This window comes from Manacus vitellinus, unplaced genomic scaffold (genome assembly GCF_001715985.3).
Source record: "Manacus vitellinus isolate BGI_N305 unplaced genomic scaffold, ASM171598v3 scaffold_26_pilon, whole genome shotgun sequence".
Classification (NCBI taxonomy): Eukaryota; Metazoa; Chordata; class Aves; order Passeriformes; family Pipridae; genus Manacus; species Manacus vitellinus.
Window position 1 is genome coordinate 10,674,463 of NW_021939960.1, and position 23,095 is coordinate 10,697,557.

Sequence of the window (23,095 nt, forward strand, 5' to 3'; positions counted from 1 at the left end):
CATTCCAACCCAAAACCATTCTGTGATTCTACAGCCATTCCATGTGCAAATGCACTTCTCCAGCCCCGGCTCTGCAGGGCTTGGCTGAGGCCTCTGGGTACTCCTGTAACATAAATAAGCAGGAGTAGGATTTCAAAGCAAGCAAATTTTTGACATAGTTGATGTCATGCCTCTTCAGCCTTGTGTTTAGGGCCCAAGGATCTGGAGGCCCACAGCTGCTAGTTTGGTCTTGTTGCTAATAACCCTCTGGAGGTGCTTCTGCTGAGCTGGTTCTTGCAGAGGACTGAGGGGTTCATCCTGATCTGGTGGTGACAGGAAAGACAGGACCCATGGTGAGAGAAACATAGTGCTTTCACAAGACTGGGTGCTCGGCATGAAGCCTCTGGTCCCAGCTGCAGCATCGGACGTGCTCCTCGCTGGGGTTTGTGGTCTGGTGGTGTGGAGTGGCAGGAAGGTCTTCTGGTGAGTAGTCTTAAAGCAGACTGGGCTGGGACAGGGCTATCCCACTCATTCAGCTGCCATCACCATTCCACCCACAGCCTCTGCTCTGCCAGTGAAGAGCAGATGGGGGAAAGATAGATTTAATTTCCAGACCCAGAGAGAAATTTTTCTGAGGAGCAAATCTGCAGCAGAGCACAAAGTAAAGAATTCCCCACTCAAAGGGTTTGCAAAGCAGAGTTGTCCTTGAGCCATGTAGTGCTTGGTGTCTTTCTTCTGTAACAGTCTTTGTGGAGGTGAGGTTCTCTCTGTTTTCTTTTCTTCTCTCTTCCTGTTAAGTCTGTGGTGTTGGTGCTCCTTAGGAAGGTGATGGTTGGGGGTTAGCACTGAATAGTGCTCCTCATTGCCCAGGCAGGTGACCATAGCCCTGAGCACAGAACTGTGAAGCCTCTCTTACCTCTCATTTTCCTGTCTCCCTGGTCCGTATGTGTAACTAAAGGTTCCCAACTTGCTGCTCAGGTGCAGTTTTCTGATTGCCTTTGCATCCCTTTCCCTCATCCCTCCCTTGCTACTCCTCTTCCTTACTGACCTGTTTGCTCAGGACATGTATACACTATCAGTATGACAAATTAAATTGCTTGTACTCAGAAAGATGAGGCCACTGGATGCCTAAATGCTGTATGAACTTCTTGGCTGGACCCACACTAGCAGTTTTGACTCCCCCTGCATTGTATTTCATGAAAGGCAAATTCCATTCTGTGTGGCCCTTTCCAAACCTATTGCCCAACACTTTCACTATTTGTCATCAGCTGAAAATGATCTGAGTGCTGCAGATAGCCACAGATGTGGTTTGATTGTCTGTTGTGTGGTCATCCTGTGTCAGGAGGTTTGGGTTTGCTGTTCCTCTTCTCCCCGTGCCGGAGGTCGGCGGGGTTTGGGATGTGCGGTGGTTCTGCAGCCTGGGCTCTGCTGGTCCTCTGGGCAAGGTGAGCTGTCCTCCTGGAAGGCATCGGGCTATGTGGGGAGGGAGGCTCCCAGGAGCAGCCAGGCTGGATGCTGCCAAGATGCCTCCAACCATCCCTGCCTGGCAAAGGTGCCCTGGGGCGTGGAAGGCTCCAGCAAAGGCTGTGTCTGGCCTCTGAATGGACTGGGGAATGCTGAGAGATGCTTAGACAGGTTTTCTTTAGGAAGGGAAAACAACTGTGCCCGTAGCCTGTGAAAGCCTGGGTAAAGTCCTTTCGGTTGTTTTGTAGCAACACACACTGATGGCCCCATCAGGTTCAAGGAGAGGCTTTTGAATGTCTGGCTCCGTGCTCAGGCTGCAATATTCTGTTTCATCAGAGGTATTTATGAATGAGGATACAAATGCAAGGTGAAATGGTGAGTCCTCACTCACTGGAGGCCACCCTTCAAAACAAAGTGATTCACTGCAGAGAAAAAACACCTTCTTATCTGCCAGCTTGATCTGGAGCCTTGTGAGCACTTTGGTGGTTCAGCTGTCTGCAGCACTGGGGGGTTGTCTGTTCCAGCACACCGAGCATGCTACAGGTTTTATTTTATTTCCAAAACAGCCCTTTGAACATGTTGGGCTGGAAGGGAAACTCATAATGATTCCCTGTGCCAGTATAATTCAGTGTAATCTCTTGGCAGTGCAAAATGGGAGGGTTTCTGATTAAAGGTGACCCATTAAGGGGTGATTTCTGATAACGAACTAGACTGGGGACGCACAAGTGCTGAGTTCAATTACTTGCTTTGCTCTAAGCTTCCTGTGACCTTGGGCGAGTTATTTAAAATTGCTCTGTGCCTCATTTCCCTTTCTGTGACACACTGGTGACAGCATTTCCCTTCCAGCCAGGAGCTGTGTCAGTGGGAAGGTGCTCCCTACCCTTTTCCATAGCTGGTGTGTGAAGAACATGGATGGAGTAGAAAGCATGACCATCTCCTGGGCCTTTTTTCTGTTCTCCTGGGAAAAACAGAACAGGATGATCCATTTAAATGGTTTTACAGGTGCCCAGAAGATATGTGCCATGAGATCCCGGGGCTCCCAGCATAACTGCACTAGCAAGGTGGTTGCTCCTTGTGCTGAGCAGTTTTCCTTAGGATTTCTCTGTCTTTCCCTCTGATCTCATAGCTGGGTTAACTGTCTTGTGCAGGCTGTTGAGAAGCAGCAGAGTGTAAATTGGAGCCAGCTCTTTCATCATTGGTGTTAATATTTTGTATGAATTTTTTATCACCTGTGCAAGAGGCATGGCCCAGCAGTGGGAAAAATCCATCCCTTTTGGACAGAAGCTTTGCTTTCACCTCTGTTCTGCTCCTCTCAAAAACCAAAGCCCAAACCCCTTTTTTCTTCAAGGTATCCTGAGTTATTGACTGATCTGCTGGGTGGGATGCTGTGAGCCTTGACAGCTTGGCAGCGTGTGCTCTCCAGGGTAGGGTGACAGGCTGGGGCTGCTTCTGGATCAGGGATTGTAAATCTCAGACTGCAGGTGGGTTTGTTGGCTGTTCCCTCAGACTCTGCCTCTATCTGGGAACCCTCCTGGAGTAAAACTTTCTTGAACAGCAGGCCTGACATTGGTAAAAGGGAAGAAATTGAATTCTCAATGTAAAGGATGTGGTATCTTCAAGCTGTTAACCACCTTCTTTTCCCCTTTCATGGTTCGTGCAATTCTCACGCTGGGACAACACACATTTAAGGTTGTGCATTTTCCCCCAAGTTGGGATGAGGAGAAGATTCCAATGAGAAAGAGGCTGGCAGCAATTTCCTAATGTAGCTGAACCCTGGTGAATGATTTCAGAACACTGATGTGCTCGGGGGGACGGCAAGTGGTGCCTTGCTCAGTGTAACCTGAATATCCCACAAACAAGGAGCTGCTGTCCCGTGGGATCTTGCCTAGGATGTCAGCTTGAGTCATTTAGAAGGTGAGGGTATCTCCTTCACCAGCACCTGCCACGTGGTGATGAGCCTCATGCCCGATTTTAGAAGTGGGGAGAGGATGAAGGGTACGGATGGGAGCAGCTGGCCCTGAATTTTGGGTGCTGCCCCTGCCATTGCTGCTTGCTTTTGATGTGAAAGGGTATGGTGTAGAAGAACCCCAAACCCAGTGGCAGTGTAGCTCCCCAGTGCTTTGAACAGTGCTGCAAACCACTTTCCCAGCTGTCTCTGGGAGGTATGTGCAGTGTTACAGCAGGAATCCATGGAGAGTTCCCTTAGCAGACCCTCCTGCTCGCTGCTCTGCCTGATCCCGGTCACTCTGGAAGCAGCTCCACACAGGGACTTGTGTGACTGATCTGAAGAGTGTTGCCCTTGAGGTGTTTCTCTGCAGAGCTGCCCTGTCTGCTCCTGACATGATGAGGGATGAATCCTGCAGGCTGTGAGTGCTGTGCCCCCCGCTCCTGACACTGGAGGCATCCATTCCCTGCAGCCTTTGCCGGTGGGTGATCACGGGCTCGTGTATGGAGGGAGTTCCCTCTGTCCTGAGCTTTATCCAGCATGACATGCTGTCATCTTGGTGCAGTATCATTAAGATGCTTCCAAGTCTGCTCACTCCCAGCCCAAGGAAGAAAGCAGGTGCCTGGAGGACCATGTTCTCTTAACATGACTGCAAGAAATGAACTGCTGGCCTAGAAATGAAAGGCTCCATCGTGCCATTACCAGTCTGTCATCCCCATTCCTGTGTTTGCAGGCTCCTGCTGACACAGCATAGATGTCATTTTTACCTTACAGTCCCCTGTGCTGACTCCTGCAGTTTAGTTTGTCCTGCTGTTTTCTTAGTTCTACGAAACAGAGTTAATAATGTTGCTGTGCCCTTCACCCTAATGATGATGATGAATGTTTTAGACTGGTGTAATGAGACCACCCTTCATTTCTTTCTGAAAAAGGAGGAGGAAGTCTTGATTTCTGTCTCTCTGAGGTTATAACATAGGCTGTGATGCCTTTAGTGGTGTAAACCAGGAATATATTTCTGTTGTTCATGGCATACTTTGCAATGAGAACTTTTCCATGTTCAGTTGAAGGGCTGGGAAATTTTAAATTCCTGACAGATTTTCTCCGAAGGCTTCAGGTTAAATCAGCTCTAATGAAATGACAGTCTTCATGTGGCAAACTGATTTATTTTTTTTAATTGACTCATTCCCTTGTTTCCATGGAAGGATGTTGTTCCCATCCCGCACCCCGTCCCATGTAAGTCACGCAATTTTTTGTGAGGGGTGGGATGGTTTCAAGAGGGCAAAATGCAGCAGGCAACTCTCCTGTAAGCAATGTAATGATAGAAAACAGGCACAAATCCTTTCTCTGTTTTCTCCCATCACTCCCCTTTGTCACCTGTCTGCAGGTCTGGATTTGAACAAATAAAGCAGCTATTCGTAAACTCTGCTGCAGGACTGCCCTGAGCAGGCAGTGAGTGGTGAGGTGGTAACAAGTCTCTTTGCTCTTGTATGAACGTAGAAAATATTTAGAAAACTCATCTAATATGGTTATTGAAGATGTACTAGTAGCTTCACACCTGGCTGCACGATTGCCTCGGGTTGTCATTTCTGCGGGTGTATTTTTGAAGCCTGTGGGCAAGACCTGAAGATAGGTTTGATATGGCTTGGCAGTAACAGGCATAATGACAGCAATTTGCATAATGATAGTAATTTCCTTCTTATATCTTAGATTTGGTTTATAAGACCATGCTGCAATGTGACTTACAGTTTTAAGTGTTTGTCTCTGTTGGCAGTTGGCAATGTATTAGCTGTGACTCTTTACAGAAATAAGTGTTCAGTGTTGGAGCTAAATTGAATAATATGGTGGTGGTTGTGTCTTAATCTTCCAAATAGCTCTTTTTAAGTTTGCTACATTGATGTCTGAAAGGCTTAAAAATAATAAACTCCATTGTGCAGAGCTTTGAATACAGAGTGGAGGCTTAGTAATTGCTGGCAGTTCATGGGTAGACTTGCTGAAACATGGCAAGGGGGCAATTCTCCCAGCACGCCTGAATTTTTTGAAAGGATCTCCTTGTATCGAGGCCTCGTGATCCACAAATTGATGAGGACATCAATATTTGGAATTAAGGCTTGCGGGAGACCTCAGTCCAAAACCCCAAACCCTTTAATTGGGCTGTCATATCACTTTAAAACACCTTCTGTCTTCCTCCTCTGTCTGCTGGGAACTGTTTCCATCCCCAGCTGCTGGGCAGGGTGAGTGGATTGGGCTCATCTTCCAGCTAGCAAGAGGCTCTGCTGGCTGGTTGTCAGCAGAGAGCTGAGGTCCTGAGCCCTCATCCGCAATAGGAAGGTGACAGCCCAACTCCCAATCTCCTGCTTCTTATAGGAAGGGGGGGAAACCCCAAATATGTGGTGGTTTGTTAATTTTTTTAATGCATTCCTGGGGAATCGAGTGTCAAAGGGAAAGCTCTGAAAGCAGGGATGTGGCTTTGCTGATTTTTCTCAGATGTCTATGTTCCCCTGCATCCTTGTGAATGAATTTTTAAATGAGGAGTTGCAGAGGGCAGCTAAGGAAAAAGCTGGGTGGACCAGCAGGCATGATTTAAAAAAAAACAACCAAACAACAAACCCACAAAAAAAAAAAAAAAAAAAGAGAGGGAAAGGAGGAGAATGTGATTTGTTTATCACAACTGAACTTGAAACTAATTTTAAATGTCTGTCTTCCGAGAGTAAGGAAATTCCTTTAGCTTCCAACAGTAAATAACTGGGATGCTTTCAGCTCACAGCTGACCTACAGAGGATGGTGAGTTTTCAACTAAAAAATAATTGACTCTCCAGTAAGGACAAATCCATACCAAGTGTCACTAAACAGCTGGAGGAAGAGAGGAGTCCTGACTAACACGGTTCATATCACAAATAACCCTTGAACTTTGTTCTGTGTCTCTGCTTGCTGTCCAGAGTGTCTTGTCAAATGGTTTTGAACACGTACAGTTCCAAACCAGAGAGCAAATGACCAGGATTGTGTCTGCTGGCAGGTGCGTGAGCCAGATGCCCAGATCTTGCCCACAGAGATCTCAAATCAAGTCCCAGATCCATTTGTGTCTTACTAGCAGTTCTAAAAGACATGATGAGCATTTCAGAGAAAAGGGAGAAGGTTGTCCTGTGGGAGCTCTTGGGGTTCAGTGGAGGAGGATTTGGTGGTGGGGATGATGCTCTTCTTGGCAGCTCACTGCTGGGGGATCTCATGCTGGCTGTGGTGAGGAGGACTTCTCAAACTCAGCCTCTCCTCAGGCACATCTCAGCAAAGGGTTTGACCGGTAGGATGTTGAGCTCTGTTAATGGTCTGCCCTTCTCTATGCCAGCAGGACCTGTCCTGTCCAGTCCTGTCTAGCTGGGACTTCTAGAAGTCTGTCACTTATGTAGGTACTAAAAAGGAACTGAGCTCTTGAAAACTGGTGTTCTGGCTGAAGGAGCTGAACACTTGCCAGTCTGACCATATGCCTCTGAAGTCCCTGTGGTTCAACGCTTTAGTTCAGGGTATTGTCTATTTAAGGCAATGGAAGAAAACCATGTACCACTCTTGAAGAGTAGGTATGTGGACTGTAAGCATCAGGACCAAATGGTAGTTCTAGAATTAGATGGTGTCCCTAATTTCCCTTTTCAGTTTTAAGTGGATGCAGCATTCTTCACTTACAGCCTCAACTGTTGGTTGCATTGTTGTATGGGGTTGAGCATCTGCCCCTTCCAGCCACAAACGTGGCTGTGTTCCAGTGGTGGGTGGTTTCTTTCTATTCAGGGATCCTCTGAGGCCTGGAAAAGCTTGAGTATTAGGCATGACATGGTGATAACTGTTAGAGATCCCCTTAGCTCCCTCCTTCCAACATCTGCAAGGCCAGAGTTGGCCATCTTGGTTTGTCCATGTACACAGAGCAGAAAAGCCCAGACCTTACCAGCTGCTGCTGCTGACCAGGGAGTGGGGCCTCACCAAGAACCTGTCCATCCCATGCCAAAAACATTTGTGGTCTCAGCCTGTAGCAGAGGAGAGGGAAGAGCTATCATCAGCTCCCTCAGGAGGGCTGTGTTGCTGGGACCACTGTGCCGGGGTCCTTCCCCTCTCAGCACCCTGGCTTGGGATGCTCATGCTCCATCCAGCAGCTCCTCTCTAGCTGTGCTGTCCTGCAGCGTGGCAGGGGATGGAGCAGGCTGTGGCACCAGCAGACCTCGGCAGGAGCACCTTAAAACATTAAAGATGGTTGAGATGCTAGAGCAGAGCCAGAGAGGGGACACAAGGTGCCTGTCTCACACAGGTCTCTCAGCCCAGTGTTTCTTTCCTGCAGCATTGTTCCAGTGATTGACTGGAGTTGGCTTGGCAAAAGCCTTTTGAATATTCATTTGGCTGACGGGAGAGGAGAGTACTGTTGCTCCTTGAAATCAGCTTGGGGAGGGGGAAGCAAATAAGACTGCCTTTTTCTCGCTACTAGTGCTACTTGAACTCTCTCAAATGCCTGCTTCACAGGGATAAATGATTGCAGAGGCCTCAGCCTACCTAACAAGCCTGCTCTTGTAAAGCAAAAATTATAGTGCCTGCATACTTGCCATCCTCATTCAAAAGCCCATTCCTCATTAATATCACTTTATACATATTATTGCAGCTCAAAATGCCATTTCTCTTCTCCCCACCCATTTCCTTGTCTGGCTGTGACATACAGGAACTACACCCAGTGCTTGACTCGCCTCTCCTGACCTTTTGTAACTTGGCTCCAAACTCCTTTTTTTGGGTCTTTTGCAAAACACTGTCAGAAGGGAAAAATCCTTTGTTAAAACACAGCCAACTCCTGCCTCAACGTGGAACAGTTTGTTCTGCTGAAAGAATGAGCCAGTTCAGTGAGCAGAAAAACATTGCCATAAACCAGCGGGCTCAATAAGCTGCAAAAGCCATCGGCTGCGCGCAAGGTCTGAAAGGATGACTCTGAAGCAGGATCCGTGGGGATGGAAAAAAATAATCCACCATCCCAACCTGCCAAACCCCGTTTCTTTGCGTTCAGACCAAGTATTTTGCAGTTGTCTTTTTGGTTATAGCAACTGTACGTGGGGGAATGGGAGCTGATGCCGAGCCAGAACGTAACGCAGCTCTCGAAGCTGCATATTGCAAAAGGGCACGGGGGATGAAGTAATCCAAAAATGCTCAGCTGGGAAGGGGCTGCAACACTCCTAGTCGTCAGACTGTGCTGCAGATGATCAGTTCCAAGCGCCTCTGGTACTGTTTAGTAGCTTGGTTTAGTCCTTCCCACCCACATCTTGTTTTAAAGCTCTGGACACTCTTTATTTCCCTGGAATCGCTGCGGGTCTGTCCCTTACGTGGCCGCTCGGGTAGCTGGTGACCAGCCTGGCTTCAGCAAGCGTTTCTTCGTTCCACAAGGGACTTGGATGCTCGGTGAGAAACCTGTGTGACAGGCTTTTGGGTTAGTGGCTCTGCAGCGGGATTGTTTTGGTGCTGGTCTAAAAGCTGACACTGGTTTTCTTTTAACAGTAAATGTTGTGCTGGCATTCAGAGCTATAGTTCCTGAATTTAGGGTGATGGCTCCCAAGTAGGGAGCTGGATGTGCAAGCCTGGAGGTGGGGTTGTGAGCAGAAGGGTGGGCTCTGAGGCTTCCCCCAGAATGCCTCCTCGGGACGGGACAGGCTGCAGCAGCACTGGGAGCACGGTGGGTGCTCTGGTGCCATCGGGTGCTCACACCCACGAGCTCCTCACCAGCTCAGCCAAGCGTTCCCTGCTGATTTAAAAGCCTGGAGTATCCTTGTCAGAAATTTGACATGGACTAAGAGCTACCTCTGGTTCTTATTCATTACTCTGAGCTCCCCAATAGATTTTTGACTTGGAGCCAGTTCAGCAATTTCAGGTAATAAAACCCCGAAGAAGTAGATTTTAGGTGTAACATTCCCCTTTGCGCTCGCATTCCTGAGGCTGCTTCTGCCAAAGCTGGTCTTGCCCTACTGAAGTGGTGATGCTTGGTAATAAGCTCTAAGGGGGGATTGCAGAGCGTGTGGCATGTCCAAAGGTGGTGTGGCAGGATATTGGTGACCTGTGAGGGGCTGTTTGAGAGGCCTGTGATCAAGCTGAAGTGGCAAACAGAGCCCTAGCAATACAAGCAAAGAGAGAACCCTCCTAGAGAAAGCACAAGGGACTGAAATGGGACCTCCTGTGTGTTTTAAGCATGACCATGCTGTTCTGTTCAGGCACAAACTGACCCGCTGGCATTCCCTAGCTGAGTGTGAGGTTATGGGAGACCCGGATATGGATGAGCTGAGGGAGTTCTTGAGCTCCATTAATGCTTTGTGGTGAGCTGCTGGTAGTGCTAACCTTGGAGCTGGTTCTGTCGAGACATGATTATCTGTCTGCTGGACCTTTTCCTTTGGGGGAATGCCAGGAATGTTTTGCAACATGGATAAAATGTGAGGATTGAAGCTATGGAGGTGGGTCCCTGGGATGCTGGGACTGTGAACTCTGCTAAGGTAGTGTAACACAGAGTAAATCTGTAATGAAGCCTCTATGCCAAAAGAGATTATTACTTTTTTGGAAGATGTTAATGGTGTGATTGCATAACGTTTATTTTGTGCTCAATCAAATGGATGAGGGCAGAGGAAAAGGAGTGAATTAGTGTTAGTGATGTTCAAACAGAAGCACGCAAAGCTCCAAGGGCTGATCAGTGGTTTTGTTTGGATGTGTGTCGTGGTGGTTGTTTTTTATTCCTCACATTCTCCTGAAATACAGCACACAGGCTTGTCTCTAAGGGGGGCACATTGCCAATAGTCTAAAGGTTATATTATCCCAGTGACCTATTTTTATACTGTAATCGCGTTCTGTTTCAGCCAGCCCTTTCTAACCTTCCATCTTGCTCAGTTTTGTGCTTGTCTGGGAAAAAAAAAAAGGCAGAGATAACTGCCATTAGTCCCTGAGTGCTGAGGCAGCCTCTGCCCAGGTACCAATACACAGGTGAGGTGCTGCTGTTAGAGGAGCATGAGAGCAATCCAAAATGGGAACTTGAAAATGGGTGACAACCTGAGACGGGAGCTGAGGAGCATTGTGGGGCAGGGGAGAGAGGGCTTCTCTTGAAGGCAGATTTTAAATGGAGAAGTCCAGCAGTTTGGAGAAGGGTGAAATTTTAATGAATAGCTCTGTTTAACTGGCCTAAATGGAAAAGACGCTTTTCTGCTCTAGGCCTGCCAAGGAATGGAGAATGAATTCGATTGTTCGGTCAACCGGCTTCCACTGCATTTAGACTGTACCCGCGGTTTCGAAGCCAGGCTTAAGCTACAAAGCACCCTGACCAGTTGGTATAAAGAGAAATTGTTCCTTAGTACAAATGTTGACTGTGGTGCTGCTTGAAGCTCAAAACTGCTGAAATTTGTGCGTGTGTTTGTACATTTGTGCAGCGCAAAATAATAAGATGTGACGAGGCTTTTCTTGGCTGTGTGGCCCCTTCGGGGTTGTGGTTATTATATTGCTGGTGGCTCTCCTGGTTCGTGTTGAGATCACCTGGGCTTTGAGTGCCTGCAGGGGTGGTGTGGTACTAGTCTGTTCTGGAGGGGGAAATCTCATTGATGGGAACTTTCAGTCCTGTGTGGGGTTAAACCCCAAAAGAATTAAGTGTGTCATGAATTTGGTCTGGATTATGAACCAGGCTCTGGGTGACAGATGCTACCTCCAGGTGCCAGCCCTGGGTGAGGGCTGCAGATGTGTGCTGGGAGCTGGGGTGATGCTCTGCTGCTGGCATTTTTAGGCTGCTGGAGATGTTCCCATCCTGTGACTTCCTCCCAGCTGCAGGCTTTGCAGAGATATTCAGGGAGGATGCTGGACTCCAGCTAGCAGGGTTGCACAGCCACAGACTGGGAACAGAGGAGCTCAGCCCTTCCAAATCTTGCCTTTTGTTCTCTGTCAGAGAGCTGTGCTGGCCCAACTAAAAGAGAGGTCCCGTCCACACCTTGGAAGTTTCTGTGGAGAGGTGCTCTGTTCCCTCTGTGTCTGTCTGTACTGAATCACGGGGATGGGGCCTGGAGAGGTCTGTGAATTACCAGAGCATGTCTGTCCACACAGTGTGTCCCTGCAGTGGATTGGCAATAGCCCCCACCGGGCGTGTTTTGGCAATAAATTAATCAAACTGGTGAAGCTCCTACATGACTTCTCATGAGCAGACTCCAAATGGAGGATGAATATTAATGCCCAGCCAAAGAGGAAGAGTCCCAGGCCTGCCATGGCTGGCAATAGGGCAACCATGGAGCTGTTTTTCCTTCCCTCCCCAGCACCCTGGTAAATGTACCCAGTGCTGCCCAGGGCAAACTGGGTGTCTGCCGGGCTGGGGACCTGCTGTGACACACAGTGGGATGCTTGGTGCTGGGAAGGGGAAGGCAGCTGGTCTGGGTGCTGCAGAGAGCATCCAGTTGCTGGTGTTGGCCACAGGGATAATTTATTTAATGGCCTTGCTAATTACAGTGGGAGTTGGGAAGTCATCTGTGGAATTCCCAAAGACAGCCCTGCATCTTCTGGGCCTGGCTGGAAGTAGAGCCTGAAGGGGAGAGACAAAAACTCAGAAACATCAACTTTTTTTTTCCTCTTTTGATTTTTTTCATCTTCCCCCCCCCATATGATGCTATCAGCTGGGGCCTGCAGAGTTTCAGCTTGAAAACAAACCGCTTTTATTTAAAGTGCCAATATTGTGCTTGGCTCCATATGAGACAGAAACATCAACTTTGTCTCTGACCTGGGGAGCGTGTCTGCTTGCCTAGCAGGCACTGAAAGTGTTGAGAAAACTGTTATTTTACTTCTATTTTGGTGGTGATTTTTTTAAAAATATGATTTTTTATTAATTTCATTTTATTTTAATGGAGCATTCACTCTTCAGCAGAGCACCAGAGCCTGCAGAGCACGGAGCCATCTCCTGTGTCTGCATGGAACCTTGTCCCTGCTGTCAGCCTGGGCACACAGGAGCTGCCTGGGCTGGGGGCAGAGGAGGGCAGCTGTCCTGGCATCCCTGTGCCCGGGTGGTGGGACTGGATCTGCTGTGTCCTGGCTGGTGATGCTGCCTGGTGGGTTTTCTGGTTGTTGTTTCTAGGCGAGGTTTGCAAAAGGTCACAAAAATTAATCTTCTAACTGGAGACCTTGGCACTGCGAGGAAGGAATGTTTTGCATTAACAACCTAACTCGTTAATTCAGTGAAACATTTAAAACCAAACCAGTTATATCCAGCCAAGCTGGAAAAAGCTGAAAGTTCATACTCAGCAGTGCAGATTTCGAAACCTCCCTTTGTTAATCTCTGCAGAAGTAAATTTTCTGCAATTGCAAAGCTCACTGTGACCAGTCTGGGCATTGTTTCCCTCAGTGGAGGCAAAGCTGCTCTGCAGAGGGTTGGTGGTGTGTACCTGGAGCTGCCCATGAGGACGGGAGGGCTCCTGTGTTGGGAGGAAAGAGGGTTTTTTTGGGGAGCGTTACAGGAGGGGGTTGATCATACCAGTGCTGTAGGTTTAGGACTGTCTCTGGCAGAAGTGCTGTGTTGTTCTCATGGATTGGGATGATGGATTTCACAGCTTCCATCTTCCTCCTCTGGTGTGATTTTCTGCATTGCATGTGGCCAAAATAGCCTTTGGTCCACCTTTCCTTCCAGCATTAGTTTCTCGGTGAGCATCACAGAGAATTGGTTTGACTCTGCTTTAAGTCAGCCTTCCCTCAAATTTCCAACAGCAGTGACAGGTTTAGGTGTGCTGGTCATTTGCTCTGCTTACTCTGCTACCTCACCATGAAATTAGCAGGTATAAATGAAATAAGAACCATGAATTTAAGTACAATCTTTCTGTCTTCCTGGCTGCCAGGTAGCTAATGGCTCATTGCTCCAGTTAATCATAAAATAATACATAGGAAATGGAGTTCTTCACTCATGGCTGTGCAGATGGGTCTGAGGCATCTGCAGTGGTGGTTTATGTACTGAGATCAGTTGTAAAGATGTTTTTCAACTGATTAATTTTACTCCCATTAATTTATCCTATCCATTAAAACAGTCTCACTTATTTTAATGGTGAAGAAATAGGTGAATTATCAATTCTGTTACGTATTAGCAGTGTATTAAAGTATTAAGTGCATTCCAGAAGGTGAGCAGTGAATAAAACACACTCCCAACATGTGGTTATGCAACTGTTCCATGGAAATGAAATGGACGAACAGTACACTTGATTAATTTTTTTTTTTCTCCAGTAAATTGCCACTGTGATTCACTTCCAGCTAAATTTGCAATCTGTGTTCTCAGGTGGCATTAATATTGGAGCCCCGCAGGAGAGCCGCGGCGGCTGGGGCTGCTTTGATTGCATTTTTAAGGAAAGTTGTTGGAGGGAGCACAGGGCTTGATGCAAATGTGCTGGTAAATGAAATGCAGAGCTTTTAGGTTCTCTGTAGGTGGGTCAGGCCATTCACATTTACTCAAAATAATAGCAGTGGAGTGCTCGGGAGAGGCACTTTGTTAACGGGGCACAATGGGGGTCTTTGTGTATCACTGGTGCCCTGTATCAAATTTACTCTGCTGACAGATAAAAATCATCTTTTTTGATATCTGGTGACTCCATAAACACTGGGTAAGATCGGTCTGGGACTTGAGCTGTTTCAGTAATGGAGACTCTGGAACTGGATCTCTATCTGGAGTTTGCTTGAAAGGAAAAAGCTTGCAGAGGGCCCAGCAGCCTCTCCCTGTGTCAAAGCTGCAGGATAAAATGAAATAAGAATTCTCTTTTACCGTGGCTTCCCTGATATGGAACTTCTCTCAACTGTATTTTGTAGCTTTCAGGCTGGTCTTATTGTTTTTTCCTTAATTGACTCGGCTTGGAAAGGTCACTGCACCCTGCTAGACTGTGTAATATTTAACTTAGCATCAAAAATGAGGATCTCAGGATTGGTGTCAAATGGATGCTGTTCCCCTCTGAATAGCACAGTCCATTCATAGTCATCCAAGTATTCCACTTGCTAATGCTAATGGATAACTTTCTGGCCCTCTGCAGAGGGAAGGACTAACCACAGGAAGGTGGGATGAGAGCAGCATAAAGCAGGTATTGAGACGTGCAGTCCTCGCTGTCTAAATCCAGCTCACAGCTTTAATACCTGTTTTATTTATAGATATTTTTTAAAAAGTTGTAATTTCTAGCCCTTCACAAAGCTTTAGCATAGCAAGCAGTCTTTTCTGATGCCAAGTTCAGTGATGACTAACACTATTTACAGGACTGTTTTGTAATCTCAGATCAGCCCACATTGACGGGAAGTTGCGTTTTCCCATCAGTCTTTCAAACGGTGCTGGAGAGTTGCTGAGGCCAGAGCTGGCTATCCAGGCTCTCCCGTTTGGAGAAAATGATGCCAGCTTTCAGAACAATTTAAAAAAAAAAAATCCAGTAAAGTTGGGGAGGTCAAATTGTACTTCCTCCGTTTGATTTTTTTTTTTTTCATAAGGACCTTTCATTCCTCTGTTCTAAAAACTACTGACAAAACTAAGCACAGGAGGTATTGCATAAGCACCACCAAGTCATTTGCCCGATCTGCATTTCTCAGTGCATGAGATCAGCTCCAAATATCTGATCTGAGAAAGCTACTGGTACACAACTGGTGTAACTGATAGGAGTTACCTCTGTGAGTCATCTCCTAGGATGGTAAGTAATTTTTTTTTTTTTGAGTTCAAGTTTTTATGAGTGTTTTTTTAAAGCTCTGTTACTGTAAATCCCAGAAAAATCTGGCACGGAGTCTTTGTAGTATGAATCAGTGTGTCCATGTGCTTCCAAGTGACCTTGCAGTCTGGAAAAATACTGTTTTATCCCTCTGTTTAAGAGAAAAAAAAAAAAAAGCAGAGTTGCTGTAGAAAAGGTTGATAGAGGGGTGTCACCAGGCAAGTGATTCCTGGTGCCAGCTACAGCAGCTTTGCTGCCCTTGGGTCATGATCTCAGGCACAGAGCAATCACTGTGCACACGTGGAGGCTACATCAGGCCAGGAGTAAGGTCATGGCTAATGCCCCGGCCAGCCCTGGCCTTCCACAGGCTGGAGCAGTTTGGGATCTGCTTTAGTTAGTTTCAGGGAAAAAAGAACACCAAACAAAAACAAAAGAGAAAATATTATTCCTTTTCTGTTTGTTTGTTTGTTTGTTTGGGGTTTTGTTTGTTTTTTAAATGTATTAAATCTCTGGTCACCCCAAGCGCAGCAAGATGGGCTTGCCTTAACAAGGAGTTACACTTTCTTAGGGAATATCCCCAGTGCATTGAGTGGTGTGAGTGCCAAAAGCTGCAGAGGTGGTGGGAGGGGAAGGCTGGGAGCCAGGAACATTGTGATGCTGCCCTTGAGTTTTGGAGCCTCTACCTTCTCTTGCAGCTCCAGATGAAGACTCACAGATGCTGTTGAAACAGTAATGAAGTGTGCACAGGGTGGGCAGGGAATCTCCCAAATGCTTTGTAGGCTTGCTGAGCAGGGAGAGCTAAAAGATGTGTTCCGGTGTGCAGCCCCCTCGCTCCTGCAGCAGAGCTCCGGTGTCTGCAGGCAGAGGCTCTTGGCACAGGCACAGTGCTTTGAGCTGGCGAGAAACTTCCCAACGGGATGGGTGGAAAATGCTGATTTTGAAGAAATTGAAGTGTTCTGTGGGGAATGTGTGGATTTTTCATTAGGTTTTTCTGATGGAAAACAGGCGGCTTTTCCAGGTGCCCTTGCCTGGTATCACCTCCTGTGTGGGGCTGAGCTGGGACCCCAGGCACACAGGGAGCCCGGGCACTGCTCTCCCTGCCAAAACACCAAAGATGGGTCATGGCAGGGCAGGGTGAGTGGAAAATTCAGTGGTTTTCCTCCTCAAATGAGAATTTGATGCAGGCTGTAAAAGAGGCATGTTTATTTTTAAACAGGTAATTCATAGGCTGTAGGTGTGAAAATACAGTAAATCCAAGGTCAAGTTAAATTTTTCAAGCAAAAGTGGCTGAAAAATGATTTATTGAGGGAAACAGTTAAATACCAGGACAGTTGTGCTTTGTCAAATGCCAGAGGAACTAACCCCTTCTTCTCCTTGTCCTCAGGTTCGGTGGCAAATATGAACATTTGTCAACATTTGACAACAGCTCCTTCTGACATCATGAATCTACTGGAATCCGGACCGCAGAGCACTTACAATAGCGCTTTTTAAATTTGAATTTAATTTAAATGAAAAAAAAGTAATCATCTGGATCAATCATCGTGATGGCTAGCAAAAGGAAATCCACAACTCCCTGCATGATACCAGTGAAAACACTGGTGCTTCAGGAGACCGAGCAGGACGCTGTGGAAGATGATCATGAAGGAACACAGCAAGAGGCTCCCGTGGAAGGGCCGGCGGCGAGCGATGCTGGTGCCAGTAACAGCAGCAGTGGAGCTTTGTCCAACGGGCACCGCGGTGCTGCCGACAGCGACACTTACATCTGCAAGTCTTGCGACTTTGGATCCCAGGACGTTCATCAGTTCTTCGGGCACTTGGACTCCGAGCACTCGGACTTTGGCAAAGACCCCGCGTTCGCGTGTGTGCCGTGCGGCTTCCTGGCCAACAGCCACGAGGGGCTCTCGCACCACAACGCGGAGTCGCACGGCGGCGAGACGGGCTTTGTCTGGAGGGTGGCTAAGCAGGACGGCCGTACCACCGTGGAGCAGAGTCTCTGTGAGGCCACCAGCAGCCATGACCTCCCAGGAGAGGTTCCTGAAGAAGGGGCAGACGGCCAGTCTGAAATCATCATTACCAAAACCCCCATCATGAAGATAATGAAAGGTAAACCCGAGGCCAAAAAAATCCACACGCTGAAGGAGAGTGTGTCAAGTCAGTTGGGCGGTGAGTCAGAGGTGAAGGATGGGGAGCATTCGTTCCCAAACGGGTCCGTGCCAGTCAGTCAGCCCACTGCAAGTTCAGCAAAGTCATCCCACATAGTCAATGGCTCCATCATAGGAAACGTGCCCGTTCTGCAGGCAGGGGTTGCACAACTTGTGTCGCTGCAGCAGCAACCCCCGTTACATCAGCAGCTGCCTACATCCAAGTCCCTTCCCAAGGTGATGATTCCCCTGAGCAGCATTCCAACGTACAATGCCGCCATGGACTCCAACAGCTTCCTGAAAAACTCTTTCCACAAGTTTCCCTATCCCACCAAAGCTGAGCTCTGCTACTTGACTGTGGTGACCAAGTACCCAGAAGAGCAGCTGAAGATCTGGTTCACAGCACAGAGGCTGAAGCAGGGCATCAGCTGGTCACCGGAGGAGATCGAAGATGCCAGGAAGAAGATGTTCAACACTGTTATTCAGTCCGTGCCACAACCCACCATTACAGTTTTGAACACCCCGCTGGTTGCAAATCCCGGGAGTGTCCCCCATCTTATCCAGGCAACGTTACCAGGCCACGTGGTGGGGCAACCAGAGGGGACGGGGGGGCTGCTGGTCACGCAGCCCATCATGGCAAATGGGTTGAAGGGCACCAGCTCCTCCTTCACCTTGGCAGTGACTTCTGTCCCCAAGCCGCAGCCGGCGGCGCAGCACAGCACCGTGAGCTCCAGCAGCGCCTCGGGGGTGAAGGTGGTCAACAGCGCCCAGTCGCTGCTCACCGCCTGCCCCGCCATCTCCTCGCAGACCTTCCTGGATCCCAATGTCTACAAAAACAAGAAGTCCCACGAGCAGCTCTCAGCCCTTAAAGGCAGCTTCTGCAGAAACCAGTTTCCCGTCAAGGCTGAAGTGGAGCGGCTGACAAAGATACGCTTTGTCCACCAAGGAGATCGAAAATGGTTTCAGCGATAGGAGGTACCACTACAGGAACGTGAGAGGCGGCCGGGCCGTCTTCCCTGGAGACAGTGCTCTTGATTCCCTGCCCGAAATCACCTTCGATGTGTCCCCGCCAGAGGAGCTGAGCTGAGCCCCGCGGCGGCGGCGGCCACGCCGGCCCCTCAGCACCCGCCGCGACGGCAGTCGTGGCACCAGGCGCCCGACTTCACCCCAACCAAATACAAGGAGCGGGCACCGGAGCAGCTGAAGGCCCTAGAGAGCAGTTTTGCCCAAAATCCTCTTCCTGCAGAGGAAGAGGTGAACCGCCTGAGGGGGGAAACGAAGATGACACGGAGGGAAATCGACAGCTGGTTCTCGGAGAGGAGGAAGAAGAAGGTGGCGGAGGAAAACAAGAAAGTGGAAGAGGCGACTCAGCAGGAAGAGGAGGAGGCGGAGAATGGCGGCGGGGAAGGGGAGGACTCCTCCGATGAGCAGAGAGCTGCGAGTGAAAACGGCTCAGTCGACGCCTCCGGCAACAACATGAACTCAGCAGAGCGGAAGGTGAGTCCCATCAAAATCAACCTGAAGAACCTGCGAGTGACCGAGTCCAACGGCAAAAACGAGGTACCGGGGACCGGCGCAAACGAGAAGGGGGAAGGCAGCTCCAGCCGGCCGCCCACCCCTCCCAAAACCAAACTGAACTTCAAAAAAACGGCCCAGCAGCGGCATCTGCTGAAGCAAATGTTCGTGCAGACCCAGCGTCCCACGAACCAGGAGTATGACGCCATCGTGTCCCAGACGGGCCTGCCGCGGGCCGAGGTCATTCGCTGGTCGGGGACAGCGTACGGCTACAAGAACGGGCAGCTCAAGTGGTATGAGAACTACCGGCGGGGGGTCTTCCCCCCGGGGCTGGTGGAGGTCAGCCCTGCCAGCAGGGAGGTGCTGGAGGACTACTACGAGAAGCACAAGGGGCTGCGGGAGGAGGACGTGCCCGGCCTGTGCGAGCGCTCCCGCCTCGGCGCCCAGCAGCTCAAGGTGTGGTTTGCCATGAAGCAGAGAGGAGGCAGGGGCTCTGGCTCGGAGGAGGCCTGTGCCGGCAGGGCCGCGGGGAGCCGCAAAGGGCCGAGCGAAGCCGGCGCGGAGGCGTCGGAGAGCAGCGAGGCGTGGGAGCCGGTCGGCCCGGAGGGCAGCGCAGGCCCCCGACGCCCCCGGCCGCGGCCCGCCACGCGGCTGGGTAAGGCCCCTGCCTCAGCAGGGCTGGCTCCGTGGGGGAATGGGGTGGCCGTGGGGCACTGGACCTCTCCCACTGGGGAAACAGGCTTCAGGGAAGGGTTTAGTATTTGAGATTTAACTGAGGAAGCGGTGAGGAACTCTCCTGTGAAAGAAGGGGGGAAAGGAAGGAGGATGAGGAGGGTCAGGCGGGGTGACATAAGTGCCACTGCCTGCCTGCCCCTTTCTGCCTCGGTCACTGGGTGCTGACACCACTCAGAAACCAAATCTTGGCTTTATCTCAAGCCTAAGTAAAACAGCAGGAGTGTCTGGTCCTTTTACCTGCCCTGTGGGAAAGTTGCCCATGGATTTATGAAGGGGATAGGTGTTTGGGAAGGAAGGGGCCTGGCTACTTGTCCCATGCCACTAGCTCCTTCCTTATACCCCCCTGGGCTTGGGCAGTAGACAGAACCCCTACTTACCCTTCCCTCTCCCGCTGCCAACTCCTCAGGTGTGAGCATCCTTGTTGGCATGGAGCAAGGCTCGGGTAGTGAAGGTGGAGGGTGCAAGAGGGGAGAGGACATGGAGGGCTGGTGCTCCCAGCTGCTGGTCATACCCCTTCTCCAGGACTCACTTTTGGAAGGCGTGTGTGTGGAGAAGAGGTGCTTTCCAAGCCCTCTGTGGGCTCTTCCGTAGTGCAGCTGGGGGCCATTTCCTCCCTGGCAAAGTTCTCACCAGATGGGGATGGCCAAGTGCTGGCCCCATCCCACCATGGTCCACACATGCAGCCCCTTGCTGGTCAGCTGGGATCTTGTCTGGCCTCACTGCCTTGCTTTGAGGCTCTGCCATGGCTGCAGGCCTTAGAAAAAAATTTGTAAAAATCAGGTAAAATTCATGGCTTCCCTTCTCCATCTAATTTGGAGGAGGTGGATCGTGGGTTTCGGAGGGCCCTGCTCTTCCTGCAGCTGCTGGGTCTGGCTGTGCATCACCACCCCATGTGCTTTGCTAGGGAGCTGTGGGTTTGGGGACGGGTGGTGGACCAGCTTTTGTACCTGTGCCAGGGAGGTGCCCCTGCAAGCACCCTCTGGGCATGGCTTTATGCCACCCAGAGTGAGGTGGTCCCGTCATCCCTCATGGCACAGAGGCAGGAGGTGCTCGGCAAGGGTGTGCACAGCTTTGGGCTGCTGCAGGCTGCATCCCTCCTTAGCCCTGCCAGCTCCACTTCCACAGGATTTTGTGTTTCCTGGCCCCTCTGAGTGGGGCTGTCCTTTTCTGCAGCTGACTCTGTCAAGGCTCCCAATTTTGCCCATCCTGAGGCACTTCTGCCCCCCTTCCTCCCCATCCAGCATCCCACCTGGGTTGCAGGCCCTCACAGCGGGCTGGAGCATCTGACACCTCTGTTCTTTTTCAGAAACAGAGTGAACTGAAACCACCAGCCCTGGAGGATCCGCTCTTACCCTCGAGAAGAAATGTGTGATCTTTAAGCAACCCACGGGCCGGCCTGATCCAAACCTGGGGAGCAGGACGTGGTGACGAAGCACTGCCATAAATGAGACCTTTGGGCACAGCACACGAGACAGCACGTGCACAGACTGGGCCCTCGGTGCCGAGCTCTCGTGGCCCAGCCGGGGACTTGGCCAAGGGCTGCCCGAGGCGGGGGCTCGGCTCGCCCCCGGGAAATAGGATGCTCCTGTTTGCTTTCCAGTGACAGACTTTCAGATTTCATATTCATATACCGATGCCTACAGCTGCCTATACAAGCATAACGAATCTCAGACATTGTGTATACAAGGTCGTTGCTTAGATATGGACTATCATGGCATAGTACTTGTTTCTTGTTTCTTTTTTTTTTTCATCTGTCCGTTAAGGTGTTTGTTCTCTAAAGGTTGGCATGGCTGCATATATCCTCTCTGCCCCTTCTGGTCCTGGCAGTGAAGGGCTTTGTGGGCAAACAAATGCATGTGTTAGGAGAGGGATCTGAGAAGAAAACTGCCAGTCTTGAATTTAAGTTGAGCAAGATTCTTAATCCCTACAGATGAGGTTAGAGTCAGCCTTGTTCTGATAAATAGCGGGTTCCCAGACCCAGGCAGCCCAGGAGTTTGGTGTCATTTTGTCCCTTGCTGGCTAGAACACTTTCCCCTGTGTTCCTGGAGACTGACTGTAGCAGGCTATTAAATCTCCAAGTCTCTCTTTAATCACTGAGAACTAGCACATAATAATTTTTGCATCCTGACCTGGAATCCTTTTCATTGTTCAGAGAGAACAGGCTGTTCTTCAGAGAACAAACACAGGGAATCGCAGCGTGGCTGTGAGTGGTTCAAGTCATTTTTGTCTCCAAGGGATGGCGAGGCAGCAGCTCTGCTGCAGTCAGGAAGTTTCCTTCTTGCAGCCCTACATGGCAGATCCTCCTGGAGCACTGCTGGTGACTTCAAGTGTTTGTTCCAGTCTTTTTTTTTTTTTTTTCCTTTTTCCAGGCCATGTGCAATGTTTCTGGCAAAATAGCAAAATAAATTTCCGGGTTAACCTGCCTGCTGCCTGGTACCTGTACATTTTTAATGTGTGTTGTCCTGGGTGGTTGCTGTGTGATGCAACTGCTTGAAGGTGTTTTTTTTTTTAAATATCCTTTGCTAATAGAAAACAAGGCCTAGAAGGGAAACTCTTGAGCTGGATAGTCCAGCCAAATGCTGTGTCAGACCATTCTGTCACAAACTAATCAAATCCCAGCTCCAAATTGGTTCCATGTCTTGCCTTCACTTTTGCTCTTGGAAGGCTCTTCCAGAACTTCACTGCCTTTGAGTGGTTAGAAACTTTATTTAAATTTCTAGTTTGAATTAATTCGTGGCTGGTTCATTGCTGGTTTGTTTTGGAGCCAACATTGTCCTTTAACTTAAATAGTTTCGGTGTTTATCCGCTGATGTATTTATGGAGAGTAGTCATAGCTCCTTATTTTTGCCAAGCCAACTCAACCAAGCTTTTTCAGTAGAAGTTTTTTATTTAGTGAGAGCTTTTTAATGTGGGAGACTTTATTGTTAGTGGTAAATGATATTTATTAGGAGGGTGGGTAGCAAACCCTGAAGGATCGGATCCAGAGATTTACAAAAAATCTGGTTTAAAAACAAAAAAGCTCTTTCAGAACCTCTTCCAAAGATGGTGTCTGATTTCTACCTTTAATTGCCCTTGCTTTTGCAATTCTTTCTTTGTCCCCTCTTTGAGGCTGCCTTGCTCAGCTGCTGGAAGGGGCTGTATCTGCTCAGTGTTTTGGCAGAGGGGCTTCCCCTCGCCCGGCGGGACATGCTGGGTGCCTGTGCCTGAGTTCGTGGGGCTCCCTGGCACACAGGGATGATCCCTGTGGCCAAGTGTGACCATCTGCTTCAGATGGAGGTGACCTGCACCCCAGAGAGCTGGGGTGATGTTTTGGATGCACCCACTCACACTGTGCCCATCCCATAGCAGTGAGATGGACCATCCCCACCATGCTCTGAGCAGGGGTGGCACCAGAGCACCCTGACCCAGAGCACCCTGCTGTGGCACCAGGCTCCCTAAATGTCTCTTTAGAAGCATTGCTGATGGTCATGGCATGGTTGGAGGTGTGACCAGCAGCCATCCCACCTTGGCTTCGTGTTGGCTCATCCCCACTGCTCCCCTTGGGGGTGGCTGCACTGCCAGAGCCCCAGGGGTTTGCCTTCATGGGTGCAATCCTGCACACCCTAAAATATCACAGGTGATGGGAGAATCTGGGTGGGGCTAGAGGTGGA

The 23,095-nt window shown here is 49.4% G+C and overlaps 1 protein-coding gene across 1 annotated transcript; it reads left to right on the forward strand.

Annotated features, from left to right (window-relative positions):
- Positions 1-16,157: 16,157 nt before the first annotated feature.
- ZHX3 (zinc fingers and homeoboxes 3) lies at positions 16,158-21,804 on the forward strand. Its single transcript, XM_029960339.1, is given in 4 exon segments — positions 16,158-18,124; positions 18,126-18,261; positions 18,264-19,166; positions 20,752-21,804. Coding segments are annotated over 4 exon segments (2,631 nt in total). The 5' UTR covers positions 16,158-16,598; the 3' UTR covers positions 20,818-21,804.
- The last annotated feature ends 1,291 nt before the right edge of the window (positions 21,805-23,095 follow it).